The sequence below is a fragment of the Antedon bifida genome, chromosome 6 (assembly GCF_963402885.1).
Source record: "Antedon bifida chromosome 6, ecAntBifi1.1, whole genome shotgun sequence".
NCBI lineage: Eukaryota > Metazoa > Echinodermata > Crinoidea > Comatulida > Antedonidae > Antedon > Antedon bifida.
The window spans coordinates 22608837-22629285 of record NC_136231.1 but is presented as its reverse complement, the minus strand read 5'-3'; the positions used below and the strand labels follow the sequence as shown (position 1 = coordinate 22629285).

The following is a 20449-nucleotide window of genomic DNA, read 5'->3' as shown; positions in this document are numbered from 1 at the left end:
ACGTAATAAAACAAAATAAACAATGTAACCTATTTATTTGTCACAGCATCAGGAAGGTTTGTAACATAATTTTAAAATAATAAATAACATTCGTAAAATAACAAAACCGATGTACAAACACTGAGCGGATAAACAAAGCTTAATCATTTTGTTTTCATAAGTTTACTAATGACAATACGCAGTAAAGAAATACTAAGCCAAACAAAGATCTCTAAATTCAGAAACTGGTTTGCATCATGAACTTATCATCATTATAGACACATGTACTCAACGTCCACACAAACCAGTACACGCTGGACCTGTGGACTTAAGGGGGATTTTTTTTGTACGATTGCTGATATGTGAGTCACAGCCAGCAATTGAAAACACTCAACATTAACTGAATCATAATTTTCTTCGCAGAAACTATTGTTCTCTTTACCTTCTTTCGCTTTTGCATTTTTTCATACACATTATAAATAGCCAAAAACATGTTTTAAAGATTTTGTTTGTATCGCACCTAAATATATCTGCATTATTAAGATACTACTTCATTGAAAGTTTTCATGCTAACTCAAGAAAGAGAGAAAATAGAAAAGACAAATTAAATAGAATGTTACCACTTTTATTTTTCCCAAAAATGAAATTATTTATTTTTTTGTCAATGTCATTGTCAATAATTGCATTAAATAATAAAAATCTGCAGAGGCTTTCCAAAAAAGTGTAATCATAGCGAAATATAATTTTGTTTTTCATTTCAAATGAAACATCCAAAAGTAGTGTTCATTATGACCACACAGACCTTAATTTTCATGCCAAATTAAATAAATGTTTATGGGACACTTGCTAGCCATGCTTAACATGCAATACCAGTGCCTATTTTACATAAAATGAGGCCTACTTTAATCCAGGTTGTCATTGCTTCTTTTGTAAAAGAAAACTTTTCATTTGCATTTTGTTCTGATTTGAATGTAAACTTGCTAATGAATATTCATGATCAATTGTGATTATGCAACCATGCGTTATCTAATTTGCATTACTTGATTAGGTATTATTTTATTGCCTAATTTGCATAACACATACTTTATGTTTCTAATTTGCATAACACCTGACCATGCATAGTAATGTGCAAGCAGCGAGCATATTTACTTGTATAAAGCATGAGCATGGTGGTGCCACCGTAAACTGTTGAAACTGGGCAAGTTGCTGTGGATTCGCAAAAATTACGTTTTTAAATTTGTTACTTCCACCTACAAACAATATTATAAATATTTTGGCATGCACTTTCCCTCTAGATTATGTTTAAGCAGTATTCAAATATTGATTGGCTATAACCATGACGGATTTTACTTGATTTGATAAATTATGTGTGCCTTACCTAAGACTTCTAGATCTAGGCCTGATTCTCCCCTCATCTTCTTCTGGTACTGGTTCCGGTTGACTGCCAAAGTGTTCAAAGAGAAGGTTCAAGTCATCCATTGTAGGTTGGGATGGTAGCTGGTTCAACCGTTCTTGACTGGAACATGATGACTAAATAAAAATTGGTGAAATAGTATTATTTCTAACATTGTATATTAGGCTGACAAAAAATAAAAAACATATCTCTTATCAATCTAAATAGTTTATCAAACATATAGCTCTGGCCTGATATAGCTGAATAATGTATGTTGTTTAGAAATCATGCATAATCTTGCATTACAACTGGAAAGCTCGTAACATCAAAATGATTTATAAATGAGAATTTTCTAATGTATTAATTGTAACATGAATAGCTAAAATACAGATTAGTAACCGTGGAAATTGATTATAGAAAGACACAACATACAGATACGGCTGAGCTTGGCGTATTAGTTCCATAGCCAGATGACGGCAGTGAGTGCAACGACCAGCGCCGTCCATCGGCCTGCTTCACAGAGTTGAACGCAAAATGTAATCCATGCACAGCGGATGGTCTTGGGCTATCAGCTGGACTTCCTATAAACACAAAATTAAAACATGATTGATTAAGTGAGGATGATTATACAGTGAAAACAGTCTAATATTGATTTGTTATTTCTTGCTTGAAGTATGTGCCACATCTACATTTATAGCCGATGTGATAGTCACCAAAACCCACTTTAACAAACATCCAACCTGTCGATTTTGAGATAAAAACAAGATGCGATCTCAGTCTAATTATGAAGTTGTGAAACTTATGAGCAAATACCCAGTAATTTTTGTTTCAAATTTCTTTATTTGGTCAAATCTGTACAGAGCCAAGATTTGAAAATTCTATCCGAAGAATCTTGTAAAGTGAGTACTTACATACGAACATAGCAAACTTGTTGGTCTGTAGTGCATTAAAAATGTGTTAAAATTATATTCCCATAAAAATGGTAATATTATATCATTTAAATTGGAAATATTTTCAATATGAATATTGACTAGCAAGAGAACAGTTTTAAACCGGTCATTAGCTATCTCTTGTGATGCTCTTCATATTTTTCAATTACCTATTATAGTTTATCGGTCTTGTTAATACAGTGAATCATTATTTGGAAAGGGTAATAATTCCCATTTGTAGGTTGGTTATACTTTCAATTTATTCTAGCACACAAAACAAGTACTGTACTGTATAGCAAATAATACTGTACACATGATTTTAAAGTATCATTAGTCATAATTGAGTCATTTAATGGCTTTACTATTTAACTTTCCAGGAAGAAGTCAATTCATCTTATATTTTGGAAGTTGCATCCATAGATAAATGGATACTGTAATAATTAAGTAGTTCTTAGACAGATCATTAGTCATACAACTGTATACAATGCAACTTTATATCATTACACACATTGGTCTATATACGTTTGGTTAACAAAATGATACTAAAAGATGTTGCACTAAAGTAAAATGCAAACAAAAAGATATTGTAGTTCAACAAGATTTTGAAATATAAGTACTGGTTACTGTAGCAATGCATACAATTTGTGGTTAGAATATTTCAGCTTTTTGGAAATCCCAATAAAGAACAAAAAACATCTTAAATGTTAAAGCTTGGTTTACATTTGCAAGGGCGTAAATGAGTTCACCAATCACAAGACACCGTTTGAATGATCCATCTTGTGGTGATTGGCCAAATTACTTGTGGCCTTGTGCTGCATCAAAGTGGAAACAAAGTGAATGTTTGAAGTGGAGGTATTATAACCAGCAAAATATAGGTTGGTTGGTTTCAACCTCAAACTGTTTTTAGTTTTGTTTTTATTTTTCACCATTTTTTAAAACATAATTTAATGTGACTGCATTTAAAAACATATTGAGGAAATATATTAAAGAATTTTGTACGTGTCTGGCAAAGCCGTTGAGAATGTTGTTACAAATGATATCAAACAGCGAATGGAAAGGAAAGGATTAAACAATGACCCACGAGAAATGGCTTGCTCGTTGATTACCAGTTCTTGCGGCTACAATTACTGTTTATCAAAACGTTCATCTTTTGTTTTTGTTGGTGATCTATTGATAATTGTTAATAGGATTATGATTTCATCCTGTTTTTGATGTTCTATTGCTGCTTTGAAAAAACATTTACGATACATTACGAGTTTAAATAATTAATTGCGGACATCAACCCCTGCGGAGTTCATAATTTTTTTAAGCCAGTTGTCAAAAGCTTTTACAGTTTACTGCAAATTTCGAACTATTCTGAAAATCTTAATTTTTACATAATTTTCTGCAAAAAAAATGAAAAATAAATATAAGCTGGTGCCAGTAGGAAAAATAGATTAATCAATAAAGCGTAAAGTTTAAAAAAAAAATGATCATTAATAACAAAAAACAGTAAGTAAAGCAAAATCCATAAGAATCAATACAGTAAGAAAAATCATTCAATCAGTCAGAAAAACGAATAAATCAATTACATTTTTGTGCCATACCTCCTCCTATTATTAATTTATTTTATCTTATTCCACCTTATTTATAGAGGGTAGGGAGCGCATGCTGAAAAATCAAATCATTCTTGAGAGTGACAGTGGTGGTGTGTATACTAGTACACCGAGGTAACCCCCTACTCGTCTCGAAAGATGTACTAGGTTCTTTAAAGTGCACATGAGCCAGATGTGTACACTGGACCTACGATTTAGTCCTTATCTGAGAAGACTCGTTCTACCACCAGAACCATGGAGCGAGTGAGGCTCGAACCCTTGCCGATGTTAATATGGCAAGGAGGTATTACGGTTCCACTGTCTTAACCACTTGGCCACTAACCGCTAACTGCAGTTTTGAAAAAAAAAATCTATTCTGATACAAAATCACAAGTGCATAAATCTGACATTTGTCCAATTATGATAAGAAAACTAGAAGAATATACATAATTCATTTTTTTCTTATTTTAAAGACTTATTATAAAACTTTCTTTAATGTTGGCAAGAATAAAGCTATGGGGTTTCTTGAGATAATTCTGCGCCAGATGACTTTTAATCTAATATTCAAACTAAATAAGGTCTTGCTTTTTTTCAATCCTCTTAAATGCAGAACAACCTTTGTACAACAAGATAATAACAAGAATACCAAGACAATGGTGGGGGGAAATGGAGAAATTAAGCTATTGAAGCAATGAGAATAAAAAAAGAGAGAAAAACAGAGACCAACACGAGATGTAGAAAACATTAAATACTACTGTAGGCAGAATAGATATACTGTGCTTGTACACACCCTTCATTCTTTTGATTTTATGTCAACCTGGAACTGAAAACAACTCAACTAAACTGAAAGGAACTACAGTAGTAGAGCATCGACTTTTGAGCAATTGCACAGAACTAAAACTAGTAGCACTTATGTTGACATGGAAACGATTGTAGATACCATACTGCATGCATACCACAATTCGTATAGTTGATTGGGAACTAAGGTGAATGAGTGCTAATTTTTCAACATCTAATTCTAACTGGTCGCTACTGGTTCAACTGAATACAACTTAACTGCGCTTACTGTATCATGTATGTCATTGTCAACATATTTTGTATTATTTTTTTAATTCAGTTCTGTGTCGAAAGCTACCTTTACAATCCTATTTATGTGTCATTGTTAATAAATCTGTTTAATTTTGATATTAACACTTGTTATAACACCATATTTATACTTAATAAAAACAATCCTTTCCTAATAAATGTAATTTGAAAAATGTGTTATGCTACAGTCCATAGTTATGAGGATGTAGAAATAATTGGTTTTGTAAATTAGAGTGATTTGTAGTTACTTAAACAGATTACCTGAGGGGATTATGAGAGGAAAGGGATATCAGAGAACAAATGTATTCTTATAAACCTGAACAGGCAGTTCTAATAGATTAATACGTAAAATCATGATGAATATTCCTAAAATTGCTCCAACCAAATTTTAGATATTGCTTGCATGAAGGAAAACCTAGACTAGGCAAGAATGAACATTACATCTTTCACTCAGCATTACTTTTATTATTACTTTAAGATATAAGATTATATTATATAAGATTATATTAAAAGCTATTATTGAGTTTTAATTGGTCATTTCATAGTTGAATAATTGTTCTCACCTGTCTTAGTTTTAACAAACATCTATTCCCTGATACTAAATTATGCACATATTTCATATAGCCTTTGGCAAATTAAATAAATCAAAATAAACAAAACATTGCAGCAAACACAGTCTTAAAGCAATTATTATTCTTGAGAAAGGTAGATCAATAACTGTCTTCTACAATTATCATAACTTGTCGGTACTCATCGCTTACAAAAAGACTTTGTTTTATTTCCATTGTTTAATAAATAGTAGAGTACCTATTCTCTACCTGGGATTAGTTTTAAATTGTAAGCCCTGTCAGAAGGAAAATACACAAGACAGATCTGTAATTATCCCAAATGAGTAGTTGAAAATCAATATTATCTTTGAGACTAAATGTATTATAAACGGTAATTAGTTTTACATAAGTCTGTTAATATGAAAGCTAATTGTTTTTCTCAGGAGTTTGATGAGCCCTTTTGCAATATCACACTGTGCATCTTCAGATAGTAACCAATTAAGCTGTAAAATAGGAGAGGTACGCTACAATAGCACTGAATACAAGTCAGAAAACTATTGGTTATACTAAGAAGAGGTTGCTCATACAGTATAATGGTCTGAACAAAATTGCTATTTTGCTATGTCAGGATTTTAGGCAAAAGAAGCCTCTTGAAGAAAATAGCTCAAAAGTATCTTGACATTTTAACAGGCTTCTTCAAATAATTGAAGGGTAAATGGAGGCTTCAATCAATAGGACAAGGCTCTAAGTATATCTAATTAGTCAATAGTACGGAATCCTTCAAATAATATTGTAAAAAAAAGCAACAAAAATATGATAAAAACAACAACAGTGTCAACAGGAAATCATTAGTATTGTATTGAAAATATCATTGGATTAAAATATGGAAATGAAGTGATTATAAAAACATGCTTCCTGTTGTAAAGATGGGATGACATATCATATTGTAAAGGATATTTAATATATCACTTGATTATGGAGAATTATAGATGGACTTAAATGCAGAAGAAAAAAAAGAAGCAAAATAAGACTTTATATGTAACATGGTATTTTAATTCAGCAAGTTATCATTCCTGTAAATTAAAATTATCTGTTGAAGGTAATTTTGTCAAATCTACTATTTAGAATTTAGAAACAAGCAGTAATTGCAAATTTGGGAAATCATTTTTGGAGAACTTTTATCTATATTGCTGATAATTGGAGCTATCAAATGTACCACAACCTATTCATGAAGATTACTTTCAAAGGGAAGGTAATTTGAGTCTAGAAAATAGATTATTCAGGATTACCTATAATGGGTAGATTTAAAAAGAAACTTGCACTTGGATCGAACATGCATTAGTGCAAGTAATTCACACCATTATTTGCGACAAATTTAGGTTTGTATGATAAATGATACCACCGGATAACCAAAACTATCGGGTGACTGAACAACAAAAGAATTATAGGGTAAATGGATTTAGAAAAATTCAGAAACAATTGGAAAAATAACTTTAAAAAAATTGAAAAAGGTAGAAAAAATTGTTCTGTCAACACAAAATACAAAAATGTTGTTTTGTCACTTATTGTGGAACAAACTCATGCATGTGCGTGACTATTTCTATTTCATCATTGTAAGGTTGGTGTATTTGTATATAACTATTCAAATCTAAATAGTGACTAGTATATAAGAATTGCACAAACAAAATCAATCATGTAATACAGTCATAGGGTAAAGTTTGTACACAATGTATATGGCACAATATATCAAAGTTATCTGTCCCCCAGACATGGAATTAACTTCAAAACGGCTGTGCACTGATTAATCAAATTATTTCCCATATTCTATTGTTTTGGGATTTTTTTTTTTTTCAGCAATTTGAAAATAATTGATATTCAAATAGAATTAATAGTTTATTTCCTAGACTATTCCTGGAGATTACTGGAAATTCCCAGTAGAAAAAGCTGGAATATTACAACCACTATTAGCAAAGTCTATATGGGATCAGCCTATTTCCTTATGCGTGTTTTCTGAGTAGGGTTTTTACACTTAGGTCTGGTAATGATAGAAATATTGTAGAGTTAACATGGCACTGAATCTACCAATCAAATATTAAGCAGATTATTTGCAGACATAGATAAGTTTAAGATACTCAATTGTAAAATGTGTTAATTTCAAATAAATTTTACTTTAGTAGAGTATAATGCCTGACATACAAATCAAATTATATAATGGAAATATACATTTAGTGGTTGGTCACAACCTCCTGATCCAGCGATCAGAAGTCCAATGCCTAATACACTTTGCCACATGACCTTACAGGTCACTGTTGAAAAAAGGGTAATTCTGATTTGTAAAAGCAGATTGGCTCTAGGTCACTACCACATCAACACCTATTATGAAGATTTTTATATTCCAATGCCTGTGTCAAATTGTACCAATCTCTCCTTAAATTGAATGGTTTGAGTCATGGATTACGGAATGCATTCACTGGCTTGGACCTTTCCACACCTGAAAGGCATTTCAGCAAATTGTGAAATTATTACTGACATGTAAACTTTGCTACCAAAAAGTACAGTACTTTCCCTTTCCTGTTTGCTATGTAGCCATAAATCATATTTGAAAAGGAAGATGCCAATTTGGAGAGTGACAATTTTATTAAACTAATATACTAACTATACTGTACCCCAAAAAAAAAACACCCCCAAACAGCTTCCGAATATCTGTGTGTTGGCCTATATAATAAAGTTCATCAAAATATTGATTGATTGAAATTCAAACTGTTGGTTCTTTACCTGTCTAGACTCCCTTGAGTGCTTACTATATAAAACTCCAACTTGTTTTTCACAATACTTTACTGTTTTCTGTTCAATATATATTAAAATTCATAATTTCAACATATACCTTTATTGGCTTGTGACTCATTCTATCATTTTTTTTAACATCCCTTTAAAAGGCCCGAAGGAATAAACCAAAATTAACCTGAGTTTCTATAGCAATTGTATTGAATTAAGCTGTGTATTAGACAAGAACTTTTCAAAACTTTCTGTTTATATAGTTTCATTATTTACTTGCTATATTATAGAGTAACATTACTAACTGTATTGCTGTAGCCTTTCTCCAAACAATAGAAAGTGGCCTATAATGTGTTGGATCAGTTGTCATTAGGAAGAATTTTAAATATCTTGAAAACACTAAGTTGCTTGTCCTATTGGTGGTTACACACAGTGTTGAAAAAGTATCTAGAAGAATCAGATTCTTTTTACTGTATCTCCACACATAGCATTTGTCCGGTAGTATAGGCAAATTCTGTAATACAGTGTCGCCTGTATCGTGGTGCATTACTTTATGTTACGGTTAGGCATATGGCCTATGATAAGGGTGTCACATTATGTTTAGCCAGTTAGTGCTCATAAGCGTAATACACCATTGCTGATAGTCCTATACTATACCTACTCAGCTACGGTTACTGTACACATCAAACACAAAGTTAATATTTAATTTAGGGTTGCAAAAGGCCAAGAGCAGGGAATGGTCAGCATGGAAGATTTGAATTTCTGACCACAAGGTTAAGCATCAAAACATTTCCAAGCAATTCCCTAAAGAATGGAACAATTGTTTTTATTGTATTAGTATACATAATAACATATGATAAACTTAACTAGTTGGCTTAGCTCCAAATAGTCAGGAAAAAGAATGATACTAAAATGAACTGATTTTGAAAATAAAATAGGCAAAAAATGATTAGATTACCGACATGGATGGTTTCTAAAAAATTACATATGACAGGATGTTGTCATTTTTATTGAACAATTTAGAAAACATCACTGACTGTATCTTTGTAACACCTGTCATCAATATCCTGAACTAAAACCTGATCAACGCCATCCTTCTCTCTCATCCATAATGGATCCTATACAGAACTGACAACATGATGCTCTCCATAAAACCATGTCATTACTCTTACTAACACATGCAACATCCATAATCTGATCAACGCCATCCTTCTCTCTCATCCATAATGGATCCTATACAAAACTGACAACATGATGCTCTCCATAAAACCATATGTCATTACTCTTTACTAATACACATGCAACATCCAAAATCTGATCAACGCCATCCTTCTCTCTCATCCATAATGGATCCTATACAGAACTGACAACATGATGCTCTCTATAAAACCAATGTCATTACTCTTTACTAATACACAATATGAACATCCAAAACCTGATCAACACCATCCTTCTCTCTCATCCATAATGGATCCTATACAGAACTGACAACATGGTGATCTCCATAAAACCATATGTCATTACTCAAACCAATATCCTGCAACATCTAAAGAAGTACTGATAATATATACTGTCATTTATTCTCCTCCTCCTCAAATATGAACATTCTAAACACAGTAGGCCTAAGTACTCTAACTATCTCAACTTGATCCATCATGGCAGCTATACTCAAGCTCATAGCCAGGAGAGTTTGAAGTTTTCAAACTAGAAATCATAAGTTGAACTGATGAAAATATGCCAAATGAGTCTAGCTTTTGACTATTTTCTCCCTTTTATGGTAAAACAAACACTCTGTAAAAACCAGACTATGGACTTGATACAAAAGTATTCCTTATTTCTTTCATATCCCTGAAGTATAATATTAAAAAACAGTGCTAACAATAATCTAACTTATTCCATCACGCTGGATCATTCAGGCCTACGTTTCATTGACAGCACGCCAAAGCCTACGATTTGATGGAGATCAAAAACAGTGTCCCACATGGTTGTTCAAATCACGCCAGCCTTGACCTAGCAACTTTGAACACATACTGTATGTTTTTGAGGCAACAACGATAATACTGTATTAAGCATATAGCTTCTCCTGTCAATGAAATATATCTATTAAATTTGTTTCCCGTTCTGTATTATATTGTTCAATGTTTAAATATATGTTCTTCAAATTATATGGTACACATAAACCTAATTATATTTACTGTAATGATTGATTGTTTTTGTTCTCAAGTCTGTAACCTGGTGGTTAGTGGGGTTCAAAAGAATCCCCCTTTTTCCCGAAGTGCCTTTTACAAACTAATGACCTGAAAGTGCTAGTAAATAGGCCTAACTAAGCAAATCATATTCATCTTATACTACTGTAGTAGGCTAAAGCCTAAATCTATCTTATCTCCAATTGCTTACGTTTACAAGTGTCACTTTTTATGGAAAAAAAGAACCCCTGTAAAAATGTAAAGCAATATGCAAAATAGATATTACAAATAATAATATAAATGGTGTTGACTGTACAGTGATGGTAGAAATGAAAATATTTGATATTAAGCTTTGTTGCTGGTAATATGGTATCATAAAAGCAATGAATCATCAAAAGGCCAATGTCATGCTGCTTATCAACTCAATCAAATGTTAACATTTTGGGAGATTAAATCGATAAATGACAATTGGAAGTTCTTTTAAAAATATTATTATGTCTTTCTTTGTTTAGCTGTATGTACAAAACATACAGTCGCTATTCACAAAATTGCTGGATAAATTACAGTGAAAAAAGGAACAACAAAGAAAATACATTATATGGATTGGTGACGTTTTTGTTTATAGATTCGTTGCTGAAGTATATGCAATATTGTTCCAAGAGCCTGTTTGCACTGATGTTTGTAAAAACAGAGATTGTTTCTCCCTTTTAGAAATAAAAAGTGAGGCAAGCTATAGATCTATTTTATGGAACTATTTTTACTATTTCCTAGATTATTCGTTTCTCTAAATAGATCATGGAGGTATTTATACCTCCATGATGATACAGTAAGCTCCTCATTCAGACCATTTCTTAGGTAAGGGATACTACTCTTTTTTTTTTTCGCTCTCTTTTTGTCTTCAAAATCCTGGGTGGGGATGAGTAACAAGATGTGCTACCACGTTGAGGTTTTTTGTTTAAGATTCTAGGGTGGGAATGTGCCTGAGTCACTACATCTGCTGTAAAGACTTGAGGATAACATTCTTTGATCATTAAACAATTACATAATTATGTTCTTACCTTGGGAAACAGGTGAGTGTGCCCTAGGAAGAACTGGTGATGCCACCTTCCTTCCATGCTTACTGAAATAACAAGATAGATATAAACAGCTGAGAATTTCATATCATATTTGTAATAATGAAGGCTTTAAACAGAAAATATCATTAAAAGGTCAACAGATCTGTCATATGTTTACATTAATTTGGAAAAGATGACAAAGTAATGTGCTATGAATTTAAGAAGCTTGACATAGATGCCAAATAAACATTTTAAATAATCTTCAATAATCTCTGCATATAAATTTTCACTAAACATACAAATATGGGTACATTGCTTGTTAAAAACATATGTCTCATCGAATACAATTGGTTTGATATTTTTGTACAAAAAGCTGTGTATTTCTTTTAGAGCAGTTCTTTAAAAATCAAGTATTCGTAGAAAAATTCTGGTATACATGAAAAAATGAAAACATTTCTAAATGTAATCATGTTAGAATAAATCAAAACTCAAAACGCAAAAAGGCTTTAAAACATAAATGTCATAAATCTTACAAATCGATCTTACTACATTTCTTCATTATCTCATTCTAAAAATATCTTATATCATATTAATATTGCGTTCAAATATTCCTCTTATGAAATCCTCCCAGGTAGTCATGTAATGCAATATAAAATTTAATATCTACATTTTATTCTATCGCTAATTCAATAGCATTCTACAGTAGTAACATCATCTCGAGAGGTTTGTTATAGTGGATTGTGAAATAATCTTTACATTTTTCGCCACAACAACAATACTAATTTATTTTTAACTATTTTTTATCTTACTTTATTCCTGCTATTTACAGTCGTGTACAATTATTTCATGATCTGAAAGTTGTTGGTATACATATTTTTCCTTGAAAACTAAATTTGAGGTTGATATAAAATTAAGTTGATATTTTAAAACATTAACATGGAATGTTTTATTTCACCATTTTTATCTTTCCATATTTGCTTTTGTCAACTATATTATTATGATTATCATTGTTTGGGTTATTAAACTAAAATAATGATTATCAAAAATTATTTTAAAATTGTAATATTAGCAAATAAAAGACATGACTGTTCTACGTGCTGCGGTAGTGTACATGTCTGCATATAATGTACACTATACTCCTTGATGAGATGATCACTTGCTTTGGTGCAATCTCATGGGCAATGAATGTAGGCCAGTGTGGCCCAAAATAACATGTTTTAGGGTTAGCTGTTGAGCACAAGTGATGCATAATCCTATGGGATTTAAAATGCAGGGCTAATTGCCCAATTTAATTCCCCATGAGGATTACATTTGGACATAAGTTCTGCTTTTCGTTATGAATTTATCTTTCACTTTAGGGATTGAAAAAAAGCGGTTTGAGGGTTCTTTTTCGCTGGTTTTACTGTATCTTTTCACCTTCAACTATGATAACAGCCATCTCAACATTATGATTGAAGTCTTTATTAAGGTTATGAGATTCAAGGCAACCTTAAACTATTAGAATCAGTATTATTTACCGGCAATCCAATTAAAAATTATAGACAATTTATAGACAAGATATTTGTTGAAATTAATTAAACCAATTATAAAATGCAAGATTAATGAAATGTAATTTTCTTTTCAAATAGTTGTATTCAGACTTAATCAACATCGTAAATGCTAAACGAGGATGACTCATTTGTAAAAGAAGTTCACCAACGACCCAATTTTTAAATTGGAATTGCATAACAGAATTTGAAGCATGTTTATCGGATGATTGCTCTCACGTGCCGTTAATGGAATGCGAACAAGTAGCAACAAATCAAATTTTTATGCCGTCGCTTCATGTTCTTATTAACGTATTATCAATGGCAGATCACAGTGGATTAGACAGATGTTTATAGAAAGCTGGATGTAACTACTCTATAGATATCAACATTTAATGATAAAATGTCAATAGTAATGATGATGCTGAAAATAATGTAGTGGAACTTGTTTGCCTCCAATCCCAAGGTCCAGGGTTCAATTCTGACCTAGTGCCAGGGTTGTAACTCCAACTCTTTCAACTTCACTCCTCTAAGCTTAAATGAGAATCAGTTTATAAATACAGTACGATAAATTATAATATAGTTATTCTATCCTGTATTATTGGCAAGTTGGATGCTTGCTGTTGGATGCGTATGAAATAAATAAAAATAATATTTGTGTAGATAAGAAATAAAAATAATCACAATGATATCGATAATATTGATAGATACTCTATCAACATTTAATGTTGAAATCAGAAAATAAAATTGATCTTATTAATGATAAGCAATAATATTGAATATGATGGATTATTTTACAATGATAGTTATAATGATAATATGGTGAAATTTGAATTAAAAAAACTTAGTAATGATGTCCATAAAAAGATTAAAGTTTCTATATTCATATATCAATAATAAATGCCCACAACGCAACTATTTTAATGAGAAAAATTAAAACAAATTAATCACAGAAACATTGGCTTCTGAAGTAAATTAGTGAACGCTGATTAAGACGTTATTCTAAACAGATAAACAGATGGTTTAAAGTTAACCACACCCAAAATGAACTTGGTTAACTTTCATATAGTGTCACACTCACCTTCCTCTACGTGTCACACCAAATTCTTTCTGAAAAATCAAAGAACAAATTCAATCAAGTATGTGTTCGTGATAGATGTACTCAATAATTAAGTATTTGAAGTTAACCACTGCACATTATTACTTACAATAATTAAAGGAAATATAATTAATGTGTTGGTAAAAGCATGTCTGTTCATAACATCCTCTGTGAATTGTTATTAAGAAACAGTATTTAGGGCTGAAAGATTACAGTAAGACCAGAATACAGTGGAAAATTTGATATTTTGAGCAAGACCAGGGTACTAGATATTGGGAAAGTTAACTGTATACTGTGTATTGAGCATATTGGCAGATACCAACCCCAAGGTGTGTTTTTAATACAGCTTAAAGCATTAACCATGTACTGTATGTATTGATATTGCAGCATTTACTGTGATTCAGATTATATAGTAGCATTATGCGTAGTAAAAGCACTATAAAATGTGGAATAGCAATTTAATGATATATATATATCTGTAATAACTTTGGGTATATATTTATATTATATTTGTATACAAGGCAAAGCATTATTTCTCCTTGACCTATTTAACAAGCATACTATAATTACTAGGATGTGAACATCATTCTGTAGCAGCTTAGATGGGCATTTTGTTTCTCTTGAGACACATTTTCATATTTAATTCATGTGATAGTAAAGTGCAAAACACTTAATGTTAGAATATCATAAAGTGCAAATTTAATGGTATATTATACTACATTATGTATTAAAATCAAAAATCAAAATGAAAAATCAAAAAAAATATTAAATACTATATTTAATACATATAATAGGGCGATTGCTCTCTGTTGCGCATTTGTACAATTGAGAACTAATGCTGTTCTGCCGTATCACAACAAGGATGTTGAAGAGTCGCTATCCAATCAAATTTGAACAATACCATGAAAGCCCTAGTGGTCTAATGGTTTACATATCAAGCAGATGGTTTGAATCCTGGTCAAGGCGATTTGTCTTATTCTCACCGACTTTCTCTTTATCTATATAAAATTCAGTATATCACTGGGCGGTTTAGAATTAGATAGAATGTCTATAAATGCTTACCTAGAATATATAAATTTCTTCTGAAAATTTATATATACTTTTATTGAGAATATCAAGCGCTATTATTACCAACTGTGATAATTAGCTGGCAATTATGACAGACATTAATCACACAGTAAGTAAACAAAACCATAATTTTAAATTATCATTGCTTTTAAGGCATAATGTACTATCATTATAGTAACACTGTGTAAGTATCTGTTTGGATCAGATACACGATTTTAATGTACATTGGAAATTTGACCGTAAATGCATCTTATGAACTTATCGTATGTCCAATCCAATATGTCTCCGTTGAAATAGAAAACTGCTGCACAGACAGGTAATTTATATATAAAGATAGTGAATTTTACCAGATACAAATACACAATGGAAAAATAATAATAAAAACGCAACACAATATAATACAACATAAATGACTGTATTCACTGCACCACACGAAAAAAAAATGTAGTTTATAAGCATTAAGAATCACTGGATCTATGGTCTATAGTCATTATCTGAGAAGACTTGTTCCACCATCAGAACTAAGGAGCTAGTCCGCCTCTAACCAATGCTGATATTATTGGCTCTTTAGGTACGGTAAACGGCGCCCCATACCAAGCTCAGCCATTTGTAACGAAATACGATGAAAATTCACATAATAATGGAATAAAAAAATATAAACATTATTCATAATCATAACATTAACAACCAACAAATTGGACATAAATTCTTCAATTCATTTTATACGCCATTATACAATCAAGATTTCTAATTTGTTGAACTTAATCGACTTTTACAACATTATCGCTTTGACTTTTGATAATCATACAATACAACAATGTTTTCAATTTCTCAATAGCGTGAGGAATACTACTAATATAAATCCAAGGTTGTACATATTTTCCATAAAACAATTATTTTACATAAACATGTGTACTTAACATCTCAAGGATGTAGAGTAAATTAAAATTGGATTTTTGGCCAAATGAAATTAAGTTGTTACAAACGGACTTAATGGTTTTGGAAATGATTATTATTGTATACTGTAGGATATGTTTAATTTAGAAAGTCATGAAAATGAGAAAATTATGTTGTTGTTGAAAAATGTACACTTTATATAGTGATTGCGATTCAGAATTTTATTTTCTACTTCTCTACCACAACTAAAAAAAGGTTTTTCATTGTGGCTTTAAACTATGTTACTAGATGATATAAAAAACGATTCACAATTAATTATTTATTAACAAATATTTATTACTAAATACTACTACTAAAAAAATGAAACTATGGAATTATTAAACAAGTCCATGGTACACAGAAATAAAATGACCAGTCGAGACAGTGGACAGAAAGATTGTCTTTGATGATATAAAACTACTAACTTCATATATAAACTATATTACTGGATATAAAATAGATCAATATTTAAATTCAACATATTTTTTTTTTTTTGCTCAATTGGTAAAAATTCACTGGTCATCTTTCTCTAAAGTAAGTGAACACAAATCTGAGTGTCATTAGAACCAAATAAATTATGCAAAATACGGAAATGATTATAGCCTTGCTTCATAAACAAATGATTCACAATTGATAATTTATTAACAAATATTAATTACTAAAATCCTACAGTATTTCTAAAAAAATGAAACTATGAGAATTATTATACAAGTCCATGGTACACAGAAATAAAATGACCAGTCGAGACAGTGGACAGAAAGATTGTCTTTGATGATATAGGCCATCGGATATAATTTAATTGACCAATAAAAATGGGCGATCACTAATATACTTGCCACCATAATGTCTGTATTCAAAATTGTTTCAATGTCAAATGAAATATTCAAAGTGACAGAGATAAAAACAAAATTTAAATTTAAAGTGTTTATTCTAAATTACAGTATTTCAATAATTTTGTATTGTTCAAATGAAAGCCAAACATCTGAACTCCTTATACATTACTAGAGCTTCAACAACAACAAATTTTATCATAATAGAAGAATCCACCATATTTTTTTCTTTTAGTACATGCAGTTAATATTTTCGATAAACATACTGTATGATAAGATCAAATGAATAATTACAAATAAAATAAGGTAATTCCAACTAAAAAGCACTGAAGACATATTGAGAATTCAACAATTTTATAGATATTTTATCATTTATATGATAATTTAAAAAAACCTGAGACATCAGTGTTCTCAAATGCAATGGAAATGATCAAACAACAACTACACGTGAAATTAACTATTCACTTTGTCGTACCGTACTTCAGCAAAAAACCGACTGAGGAGCACAGATGAGATAAAGTACTGAATTACTTTTGAAATACATTTTAAATTAACAATACTTACCCAAATTTCTAGTAGTAAATCTGAAGATGAATATGGCGAATTATCCATAGAGTTCTAAATTACTAACAAATGAAGAAAACTCTTGCTGGTATCTGATGGTACTGTAATCATTGGTACTAATGAAAATAGAACTGATACTACGAACAGCTGAGAGATTCAGCATTACGTTAACCTACCAACAGCTTGCAGAATAACCTTTACTATCATAAGTAAGCTGTCCATACATACAGTCCATGATTTGAATGGCTTTCAGACACTTTAAGTGCATTATAGATTAGGTAACATCACTCTCCTCAACACATTAATCGCATAGTGCTGGCCGAATAGAAACGCATGCAGTATAGACATGCCACCGTTTCAACGTAGTCATTAAACGTCCATACAAATTTCCATTACAAATTATGCGACGGTAAACAAGCGGCGAAAAAAATGAACTTTAGCACAGATGCTGCAACCATTAATGTTGTTTGTAAATGAACAAAAAAATAGAAATTATTCAACACAGTATGGTGCAACATCAGAATATTAAACTCGTCGTGACGGAGTAGCTGTTTAATGTGAACATAAAAACTGTACACTGAATTCTAGCTAATAGTTTAAATGCGCATTGAGGCTTAATGAATTCTATGAAGTTCTACTACTGTACTACAGATTAATACAGTTTAATTTTCTTTGATGTATACCTGTATAGGTCGTTTCATTTTAGGAGGTACAATCAATCTTAATACGTTGTAATAGGTAGGTTCTTGTTAATTTCGAAAATCTCTGTATTACTGGGAGTCTTTGCGTCTATAGCCTTGATCCGACTTGGCTTGCTACAATACTTGTACAATCATCGATTAACGAAAACAACCGCAGACACTTGGTCTACGCGGTTGGTCAGCGTTATAAACTCCAAACGATAAATATTTGTCATAAGCATATAAAATATTTTAAACAAATTTAGTTTTGGCAACATACTTAATTCCATTAGCATAGAAAATAATAATTTATAAAAAATACTATTTTAATTAAAGCAAAATAAATCTTTCCTTTGCATTGCATTCAATATACAATTATGTAAATTAACATAAATTATATATTAAATGTAATTGAAAATGATTTTAAAATTGTCTTCAAATGAAAGAATACCGTAGAGATGTAGTACATTTCTTTCCACAGAGGCACCAAGGTTCTCCTGAGAGTGACAATGACTTGTGCGACAAAAGCAAAACAAAATATTTGTCTTACTTTAATAACGTGACTGCGACTGTACATGTATTGTACATCTAGGATTGAATATCCCCCCCTTTCCCCTTTCCCCCTCTTTCCCCCCCCCCCCCCCCCCAAGCCGACAAATATGGAAAATCCATGGCACCAAAAAGAATTATACTGGTTAACTATTGGATTAGTAATTGATGTTAATCATTAAACATAACAAATCTCATAACCACGTAATACAAGATGAAATAATAAAAAATTACACTATAATATTAGCACATCAAATAAATATTTACTTCAAAAAAAATATATTAAATTTGTTTATTGTAACTTGTATATACACTTTATTGAAGCATTTATTAAATGGAAACTGATATTACTGCACAGTATGTGAAAATGATTTACTGTATATTGAATGAATGAAAATCGCAAATCAAATGCAATGTTTTAAAATTCAAGCTGAAACACATACATAGCATTATTCATTGAATAAAATATTTATGGGATAACAATACAGAAACAAAACCACTGCAAATCGTTAACATACCACAACAATTAGGTAAATACTATTTAAAAAAAAAAGAAACAACAAAATCTATGAAGAATTTACTGATAATAAAAGGAAAACGAAAATTTAACAAAATACATCAACATTTATGATATTAAAATACCTACCAGTAATTGGAAGCTGGCTGAAGGCTATACAACAAAAGGAAATAATTATATCAGTTACATGATTTGTTTACTTTTTAATTTGTACAACAATACTGTATGTACAATTTAAATATTAATCTACCATAAAATAAATAAATTAAAAGTAATAGTAACAATGTATAAGTTTTAGTAAACCTTAGTAAAACTTTTCTTTTACCAACATAAATTTCATTTGATTTTGATCTTAAATAAACAAATGTAATCGGCGACATTAAACATGAAATCTAATGAATAAAGTAAAACAAAGTAATATACAAACTACAGCTTACAAAATAAATTTCTTTGTAATTGAGAATTATAATTAATAGATAATATAATGAATTGAATTGTTTTATGATTGCCAGAAAACAAAATTACAATAAAAAATGTAACTAGAAAAACAAGCACCTGTTGATGACCACCTGTTAAAGGTGTAACATTTGGAATATTAAAAGCTGTCAACAACACATGCAAGGGATGGAATTAAAAGGCTAATTGTAAATGGGAAATCATATACACGAACCAGGTCCCCGACATACAGACGCTTTGTGGTTTTTATATACTTATGCCTTTCAGTGCTACTTGATGTCTGACTAAGAACAATTCCTTAAACCCATTAAAGATCACGGTCATGCTTTCTTTTAGTTTTCTTCTTTTTTTTGGTAAGATTTTTTTTTCTTTTAAAAATTCTACAATAAAATAAGACACTGTGCTCTGCAGCTTATTTTGATTTTTTTAATGTAATGATTGTGCAGAAGAGTTAGTACCTTTTAGTTCATTTCTAGTAAAATTAACTTTGGCTCTTTACTAAATCTACAAATCAAATCACAAAGTACTTAGAATTAGGCTTGAATCCCAACTTTGTATTCAAACTTTTAAATGGCAAATCAGTGTTGTCATATGCTACTATTAACTAGGGGTGCTTTCAACTGAATTGTAAATTTCTGGTGAATACACAATCTAAATGAAAACTTTTCTGTCATCTTATAATTAGTTCATCTGCAACTG

General features: G+C 30.8%; 1 protein-coding gene across 10 annotated transcripts in view; it reads right to left on the bottom strand.

Moving 5' to 3' along the window:
• LOC144844810 (microtubule-associated serine/threonine-protein kinase 2-like) overlaps positions 1 to 20449 on the bottom strand; it is a 71461-nt gene that overhangs the window by 18670 nt on the left and 32342 nt on the right. For 7 of the 10 annotated variants that reach the window (XM_078701877.1, XM_078701880.1, XM_078701878.1 and 4 more), the window contains 6 exons: positions 19424 to 19447; positions 14133 to 14161; positions 11529 to 11590; positions 1805 to 1953; positions 1358 to 1509; positions 1129 to 1185 (listed from right to left, as the gene is read on the bottom strand). In XM_078701877.1, the coding sequence (XP_078558003.1) occupies positions 1129 to 1185; positions 1358 to 1509; positions 1805 to 1953; positions 11529 to 11590; positions 14133 to 14161; positions 19424 to 19447 (473 nt within the window). Of the gene's footprint in view, positions 1 to 1128; positions 1186 to 1357; positions 1510 to 1804; positions 1954 to 11528; positions 11591 to 14132; positions 14162 to 17548; positions 18436 to 19423; positions 19448 to 20449 lie in introns of those variants that run through there. The other 3 variants (XM_078701887.1, XM_078701882.1, XM_078701879.1) reach the window with 3 other exon arrangements.